Source organism: Ruditapes philippinarum, unplaced genomic scaffold (assembly GCF_026571515.1).
Source record: "Ruditapes philippinarum isolate M1 unplaced genomic scaffold, ASM2657151v2 ctg4536_1_1_1_1, whole genome shotgun sequence".
Taxonomy (NCBI): domain Eukaryota; kingdom Metazoa; phylum Mollusca; class Bivalvia; order Venerida; family Veneridae; genus Ruditapes; species Ruditapes philippinarum.
Genome location: NW_026858363.1, coordinates 51,035 through 60,691, shown reverse-complemented (window position 1 = coordinate 60,691; position 9,657 = coordinate 51,035). Strand labels below are relative to the sequence as shown.

Genomic DNA, 9,657 nt, shown 5'->3' with positions numbered 1-9,657 from the left:
TAGATTGGACATGTCATTTCTAAATTTAGATCAGCGCATGCGCATAATGTATCGCAGTGGTGACTTCATTCATTTTGGTGATTGGACGTCAAAGTAAACATCATTACGCAGTAAGTTGAGTTTATATTTCAAGTACAGTATTTTCAATAAAGAATGTTTAATAGAAAATAGAGCGTTTATGCCCTAGTGATTTTTAGTCCGTATTCATAAAGAGTACCTTTAAAACATTTTCGTACGATAAAACCAAACAGACCGGGTTTTATGTTGACTAAGGAAGGCGTCCCAATCCACATTTTACGCTTGAGTGATTTTACTTCATATCTCGTGTCCTATCCGAGTCAGCGATACAAAAATATACATTTTCTGAAATTTTGAGTAATACCTTTCGTTCGATACTCAGGTATTGATAAGATCGGTCCGTTGGTTGGGGAGAATAAAATGAATTTCACGCACGAGTGACTTAACATTTTTTTTCCGGTTTTGATCGCGTAAGAAAAAATGTACTCGTCAAGACCTTTCAAATGGATACCCAAAACAAGAGACTATGTTACGTTCATAAACGAAAAGTTATGCGCGTTTTTCCGCATGAGTGATTTTGTCTGCCATATTCAACTCTCCTATCTAGAAACGGTAAGAGATAGAATCCATATAATAATACATTTTCTGTATTTACTCGCAAAGATCTTTCAAACCCGTATATACATTTCACGGTTTTTATGGACTTTGAAAATTGGTTTAAAAATCGCTAAAGGGGCCATAACTCGAGAACGGCTTAAAATCGAATCGAGAACCTAGGGTTTATTTTGAAGCATTTGGTAATAGGTCTATCAAATGAAACAAAATATCTTGAAAATCGATATCGTAAAAGTGTTTGCATTAAAAAAAAACAAAAAAAGGCGTTTTTATGTCAAAATTTAATCCAGTTATCCTTTCTCCACTTTTCATTGTTAATGAAAAAAAGAGTGGTTCAAAAACGAGGCTGTCTATTGTTAGACGTCATCGTTTTTCAATTTCATTGGCTGATCAAAAAATAGCAATACCGGTTTAAACCTGGCGTAAATTGTCATAAATAGTTTGATAGGCGAGGAGTAAAGACTGGGGTAAAGCTTATTTTAGTTCATTTTAATGTTTTTTTACGCATGAGTGATTTCACTCTCGGCGTTTTAACAGTACGAAGCTCGTAGCATTGTCAAGACTTTCGTTTGATTATGCAACATGCCTGATGTTATGTCCAGTAACAAAAAAAGTTATACGTATTTATATGCATGAGTGATTTTGTCTGCCATATTCAACTCTCCTATCTCAAAAACGGTAAGAGATAGATCCATATAATAATACATTTTCTGTATCTAACTCGCAGAGATCTTTCAAACGGCATATAAATACTAAGGGTTTTTGGACTTTGAAAAATAGTTTAAAAATCGATAAAAAGGGCCATAACTCGAGAACGCCTAAAAATCGAATCGAGAACCTTGGGTTTATTTCGAAGCATTCTGTCAGGTTCTACCATTTCTGCGAAAAAAAAATCAAAATGGATATCGTAAAATGTTGCACAAAAGACGAAAAAACCGCCCTTTTCTGTTGTTTTTTTGTTCGGTTTTTAGTGACCATTGATAATTAGTGTTTTTTTATAATTTGGCACATTCGTGGTAATCATTTTTAAAATCATGTTGGCATTTCTTTTCCAAAATGAGTTTAAAATTATTTGCCCCAGTGGTAAACTGACACTTCAATAGCTTATTGCTAACCTGGCTTTTACTTTAGACGGATAAATTTTTGAATGGGAGCATTGTCCACATTTCCGTTCCTAAATAAACATACGCCAGACCAAGTGGCAACTTTTTAAGAGATTCATTTTAACACTTAAATTGACCTTTGTTAAACTCTTTCGAACTTAAATCAACACTTGCCAAATAATTAAAAACAAGCTAGCCTTGGCACATGAATAGACCATTATTAAAAGTATTCTTCCTAAATAAAACAAGACGCCAAACCATTGCGGCGACTTTAAAGGTAATTAATTTTGACAGTTAAATGAACCTTTGTTAAAAAGTATTCGTCCCTAAAATAAACACCACGCCAAACAGCGTGGCGACTTTTAAAGGGATTAATTTTTAACCAGTTGAATGGACCATTGTCCGCAAACAATTCTGCTCTTAAATCAACATACGCCAGACATTTCGTTGACATTCTGAATGGTATTAATTTTGACACCTGAATAGCCTTTTTCCGCACATCTGCTCTTAAATCAACACACGGCCAAATAATGTAAACAAAGCTAGCCTTGGCACTTGAATAGACCATTGATAAATGTATCCGTCCTAAATAAACACACGCCAGACCAGTGCGGCGACTTTAAAAGAATCAAATTTGACATTTTTACTTTGGAAATTGTCCGCCCAGTCGGCCTTAAAATAAATAGACGCGCAACATGATTGGAGCTTGTTTCATTGCATTGGTGACGTCAATCAGATCCAAGCATGCGCATTAAGGGATAGTACTTTTAATATTGGAGTCATTTCGTTGCTGGAGCTTAAGGAAGTAAAAGAGGTAATATTTTATTAAAATGTTTATAAAGAAAATACTTAAAATAAAATATGTTAAATAACCTTATTTGAAAAATGTATAAGATAAATTATGTATTAAGGGTGTATATTTAAAATATGAAGAAATACATTTTTAAAAATGTTAGTTATTTGAGTTTTAAATTAAACGTTGTATTATAGAGAACATTGATTAAAAGTAATAATTAAATCAGTTGTCAAGTACACTGTACGCAGTGTGGGAATATAAAAACAAAGGGAATCATTATTTTTTTTAGCCATTCAATTTTAAAATGGTTGGATACTAATTTTATTTCTCCCCGTCTTGGCCCGAGGACCTGACCCTCAATGTCCGCGATTCACGCTCTAGATCGGGTATACAAGTCAGCTCCGTATACTTCCGGGAGATTAAAAATAGAACGATAATGTCATTCTAAAAATAGACAGATAATGTCATTCTAAAAATAGAACGATGATGTCATTCTAAAATAAGAATCCAATATGGCGCCGCGCATGCGCAGTCGTGGGTGTAAACCGGCCCCTATACTACTTATATGAGTGATGCTGGGGTCTATGTACAGTTCTCAGCCTTTAATTACCAGACAGTTAGTAAGTAAGGTAGTCAGTGAGTCGGTTGGTCAGTCGATCGGTAGGGTGCGTGCATGCGTACGTTCTTTCGTGCGTGCGTAAGTGAATGAGTGTCGTCACGTGAGTGAGTGATATCACGTGACTGACGTGACGTGACATGGATATACCATTTCCTTCACATTTCAATCTTAAGATCCATTGCGCAAGTAAATAATCAAATGGTATACTCTAAAGACACTAAAAAACAACAATTAAAGCCGGCTGCCTTACTGCATAACACAATTTCATTTACGGGGAAAGAAATTAGTGACGCGTGTTTAATCTGATGCTCGATCTTCGTTTTCCACTAACGAGTCTGAAATGAGTCTTGTCTTCTGCGACGAAGCTTTGCTAATGTACAAAGAAATGTTTGGCATACTTTCTATCGCTACTTGCGATAATATGCGATTGCTTATATAATGTCTGAACAATAACTTTGAAAGCAGGACCATGTATATAATACAGTTTCAGTACAAATCATTTAGAACAGTTGTAAATTCACTTAATGGTCTCCAAGAAAATTTAGTCGATCAGAGAATTTTGCTTTTACGGTGGTTTAGTACTTTGCAATGAAATTAAGTCAAAAAACTGCTTTGTATATATTTACTACTTTTATGACAAATTGTTTCACAAATGTGTTTCTCTGTCTTAAAAAGCAAAACAAAATATTTCTTAAGACTGTGGCATACTGGGTCTTTAAGAATGTTTGACCATGCAACAACTGCCTACTGTTTTTTGTATATCTCATTTAACCAGTCAACAAAATGAAATTAACCAGTGCGGATATTATGCCGGAGAGAAAAGCTAACTAGCGTCATGTAATGTCACCCATTTTCTCCGATTACTTCATTGATTATTTCCTTGATTAAATACTGATGGATACCACAGAAGGCCATTTTTGGGGTTCAATTTGATGAAAACAAGAAATTAATTCATGTAGTAACTTGCTATAATCACAGCATTATATTTGATTAGTGTCCAGCTTTATTTGTCATCCAATGAAAACGCTGTATTTCTTAAGAAATATGTGCGTTAATTTTCATAGAAGAAGAAAAAGTCGATACTATATTGAAATCCGTTCATAGACGCCTTCTATTTTTCATAGTGCTTCATAGTACTGCGTAGTAACGTAATCAAGGGCCAAATAAAGCTTGACACTAAATATGTTAGTGTTCATCCTTAGCTGTTCTACAGAAATTAGAAACATTCTCTTGTCGCTATCGCTCCCGTCGAAGTTTCTAATTTCTGTAGAACAGCACGGATGAACACTAACATATACATAGGTCTGAAATGAAGACTTAAAAAATCATGTACGTATTTCACAGAAAACATTTAAATTATTATTCCCGGAGTATCTGCAGTTTGAATGTAATCTTGAGAAATGTTAATATTTCTATATGATCATAATTATATGTAGTGTAATATAAACCTAATTCGAACTGTTATAACGCTATCAATTTACAATGTTTTTCTTTTAACATTCACACACTAAGTAGATGAAACGTTGAATTTTATCAGAGAAATGATTTCAAATTAAAACTTAATGTTACTTTAGAGATTTTTTCGTGAAATTACATTAATTCTGAAACACCCTTATATATTATAAGAATGTCCAATGCAGCTCTGCTGGTCCAGACTAGAGCACATACAACATTTGTTCTCTCTGTTAAAACTGTCACGCGTTATGTTTTTTTTAAAGATTTTTCCCTCAAATCTTGACAGCTAAGATACATGATTCATAAACAGACAATATTCTAGCTAAAAGCAATGATCGACCTCGGTTAAAAAATGTTGGACTGACATGCGACAAAAAGACTGATTAACCAGGTACATTACGTGTAAAGATTTATGATTAGCAAACCAAAATGTTAATTACCATTTAGACTTAAGAGTTTTCCTTTTCCGATCCAAATTGCTTGGAATAACTGAAAACACAAACACTTACCATCCATCGGCGTTTTACAACTTTCATCAAGCAAAATACCTTCATGCTTACACGAAATCCATACATGCTTTACGTTGTTCAAAGACATTTCATAAAAAAAAACTTACAAAAGCATTTTAATAGGATATAAATCAAATTGTTGCAACAGCTACCCAGACATTAATGGTGGTTTTAGTTCGGCAATACATATTGTGTACACGTGCTAACAGTTACGTTATCATTATAAAGTAAGTTACACGACGTTAAAAAGATACTTAAAATTATTTTTCTTACATTAAAAAATCGAATTAAGTCAATCTGGCTTTCTATGTAAGTCACTCTTCCATTTTTGATTATAATCAGCTTGAACGCGAAATTTATTTATAGTTGCATTTACATTGATAACTAACACATAAACATCAGCTTTTATAATGAAATGCTGTGAATATATTTGGCTAGAAAACCGTAATAAATACACAATTATCATGCAGGTACAGCATCCTTGTCATACTTACACACCTCTACAAAGATTTGTCATACCATCACGATTTTGTTATTTTATCACAAGTATAAAATTTCTAAAGATGGTCTTTACTCAGGTGGTGTTTGTTTAGAGGTCATCATTCAATTAAGAGGTATATATTTTCAAATGGTATTTGAAGTGGTCAATGTAATATTTGAGAAAGTTGATCTGTATTTAAAATAGTCTATAAAATTTTGAAGATGGCCTTTAATCGGAAGTGGTGTATATCTTGAGATGGTCTTTTAATTGGAGGAAGATCATATTTAAAACTTTGATTAATTATGGGTGGTTTTAAACTTGAGGTGGCCTTTGTCATGTAAATGGAAGTAAAAACAACAACACTTGCAGAATGACCATGTATTTTTATTACAAAATTTGAATCAGACAATCAAATTTCATTTGAACTAGCTGATTTCATCTGATAAAGTTAATATTTAACAAAACTTTATTGATAGGTCAGGTTAAGAGGTACATAAACAGTATTTTAGCTATATGTCTGTCACAATAAACAAGTACATATGAACAAGTTGCTGTGTTTGTATGTCTGGTAAGGAATGAGTTTCTTGTTTCACTGAATAAAAGTTACAGTATTTTCCACAAAGAATATTTATGTCTATAATCTTGTGTGCTTGTTTTACAAATATGTTCAACACATACAATATATACACACAGTTTTACTATTCTCAAAAATGGCATGTTATTATTTAAGACTAAAAATTCAATTGTTATAAAAGAGTATTAAACCACAGGAACGTTATAGTCTGTCAATAAATAATAATATAACATCAAATATATTGTATTCCTTATGCTTATTTATTTATTTTATTGTACAGGTTGTATACATTTGACATTATTTCTTATTTATTGACAGAATATCAAGCTCCTGTAATTAAGGATATACACATGTAATATGTTGCTATGGTGATAAAATGAGTCACAGATATTGAGGTAATACATGTAGTAATTTGAACATTTTTATATTTATTTCATTGAACATTTTAAATAAAAGAAAAATATCATTGTCAGTTTAACCCGCTCCATTCTATAGTTGTATACCAGACATGTCCTGATGTCCATTGGTACCTTAAGATGCATCCTTATTTTCCTACAACAAAATATTAATTGTTCTGGTAAAGACATTTTTAGTCAAGTGAATGAATAAAATGATTAAAGCTAAATATTCATTTTCCCCGGCTAAAACCTGCCAAAATATGCAGTTGTAGTCCTTTTATCTTTAGTAAAAGTGTATACTTATGATACTAGTACTATTAATCACTAATACATTCATATTTTGCATAAAACATACAAAACTGTCACTTAAGCAGTGAAAATTGATATATTTTTACACTTTCAACAAGAAGTGATTATCCTTTCCCACAAGTATAGAGCCAGGCCAGTCTGAGCAGTCAGTGTAAGCAGGCTCTATACTGTTGGCTGACTAACTGAACATTTTCATCTTAATATCCCCAAATTTGATAATGGGCAGTTCCAAAAATGGAAACTAGACAAGTCCATTTAACATATAAAGCAGGTTCAGGGTTAAACTGACACTAGGGATGTGACATTTTAATTCCTTATATATAGGCAAGTCAGCAATAGAGTCTAGCCAGATTGCTGAGGTAAGCAGATTGGCCTTGCTCTATAATAATGACTTACAGTAAGTAAGTCAATATTGTGGCTATCTTCACAGAGAATAAATCTCTTCTTTAAACCACATTTTAACAATGTAATTAAACAATAAATAAGTCCATATTCAATAAACAAAAATAAGTGTGAACACTAAATGTTACATTTTTTATCCATTTCAATAAAAACCCAATTTGTTCTATACATGTAGTACTATAAATGAAATACAAACATTTTGTCATGTTCCTTGAAAAACTTAGTGAATCATCACCACATTTTTGTGGATCACTACGCACAATGTCATTCAAGGTTAGTTTTACAACTATTGAAAATAAGGGATCAGAAGATTTTTTCTTTATGGCCTAAAATACTGATGTTGACATCATCTTTTCCTTCTAGATATCAAAGAATTAAAATCAATAACCATTTTTATTTTACAACTGTTTTCTTAATCTAATACATGTCCCCCTCAAGAAAATAAACTTCGATTTTGCATTATGTGTGTTCAATAATAAAACTTCAGTCCTTGCATATGATCAGCGCTACAGAGGCATGACAGAAAAAAACTTGGAAAATATCAGGTCAAGTTGCCTACAAAATTTGGGTATGAATATTAATAATATTCAAGCTGACATCAATTTATAAAGGGTCATGTAACCTAGTGATAATATTCATATTACCCAATGAAAATCTTCATATAACTTAGTGGAAATCTTCATATATCTTAGTGAATGTCTTCATATAACCTAGTGAAAATCTTTATATGACATAGTGGAAATCTTCATATAACCTAGTGGAAATCTTCATATAACCCAGTGAAAATTTTCATATAACTTTATGAAAATCTTAATATAACTTAATGAAAGTCTTCATATAATTTAGTGAAAATCTTCATAAAACCCAGTGAAAATCTTCATATAACCTAGAGGAAATCTTCATAATTAACATTGCCAATCACTAAATCATCACATTACAAACTGTACCCATACTTTTAATTATGTTCAAATAGTCAGTACAGATCTTACAATTAAGTCGACTGAAAAAACTCTTTGTCGAGTCCTCTATTTTTCTTTTGAATTTGCTGGCAATGTGGAAGATCTGTCCAATATCATTCATTGGTTAATTAAAAATCAAGTAGAAGGGCATGTTATTGATTAATTTACAGCCTTCAGAACATGTTCCATACACTTAACCAGCCTACGCATAAGTTGACTTATTCAACAACAACTCTTATTTTGAGAGTAAATGGTCTAAATAGAATTATACATTAATAGCAGGAGATCTAAAAATATTTAAAAGATTTCTTAAAATAAACTCATAGGAAAATGGATGGGGTTTATAATAGATAGGTTCATCATAGAGGAGTTTATCATAGAGGAGTTTATCATAGAAGGGATTTATTATAACAAGAGATTTATGATAGAGGAAATGTTCGATAGAGGGGTAGAGTAATAATTTATATCCTATGATAAGTAACCTATCTAGATGTAGGTTATAATTGACACAATTCTTTGTCTATGACAATAAAATGACCTCTATTTATAAAACAGCGTAAAATACAATATTTATACAGTGAAATATCATAAAACATTAGTAACTTAAGGAATAAATGCCCAATTATTTCTGAGCAAATGAAAAACACTTTGTCTCAAATAAGCCTTACAAAACAGCTGATCTATCTATTCTCAAGACACTCCATGTTTCTTACAAATGTCAGAGAGTATGTATGATTTATAAGATGTTAAAACAAATCTCTCCAAATGTAGTTTACTTTTATCCAATTCTCATCCAGTCACCTTGAAATATTGACAATTATATACTTATAATTTAATAGTAAACTTTCCAAAATTGAATTGAATGAAAAAAAGATCTCTCTTCAAATAAAACTCTCATCAATTATCAACTATATTCACCCACTGCAGAAATATCTTAAAATTTGTAACATTCCTAGTTTTTCCTTCATTTCTTCTTATCAGAACCTTTATGGAAATATTCTTCTGTATTTGGAAACCTTTCAGGTTTAAAGTCTTTGTCATTGTTAACTCTTTGTGACAGTGTATTGCTTAAATTTGTCTCAAAGGCTTGTTGTAAATCAGTGTCATTGGTCACTTCTGACGAAAGATTTTCCAGGCTGCTGATTGGTTCAACCGCTGCAGCCGCCACTGCTCGACGTATAGACTCGGGTAGAACTTCACTTGTGTTTGATAAATCTCCAGGTCTATCCTGTGTCATCATCTATCACAGAAAGTTAAAGTAAAACAATTATATTTGTATGATAAAACCAATGATAACTATCTATCAAGGAAGGTTAAAGTAAAACAATTATACTTGTATGATAAAACCAATAATAACCATCTATCAAGGAAGGTTAAAGTAAAACAATTATATTTGTATGATAAAACCAATAATAAATA

At 31.9% G+C, this 9,657-nt stretch overlaps 1 protein-coding gene across 4 annotated transcripts in view; it reads right to left on the bottom strand.

Annotated features, from left to right (window-relative positions):
* Nucleotides 1–5,964: 5,964 nt before the first annotated feature.
* Nucleotides 5,965–9,657, bottom strand: part of LOC132752953 (large proline-rich protein BAG6-like) — a 35,448-nt gene continuing 31,755 nt past the window's right edge. For all 4 annotated transcript variants that reach the window (XM_060743366.1, XM_060743369.1, XM_060743367.1 and 1 more), the window contains one exon: nucleotides 5,965–9,478. In XM_060743366.1, coding sequence (XP_060599349.1) covers nucleotides 9,203–9,478 — 276 coding nt within the window. In that variant the 3' untranslated portion in view covers nucleotides 5,965–9,202. The remainder of the gene's footprint in view (nucleotides 9,479–9,657) is intronic.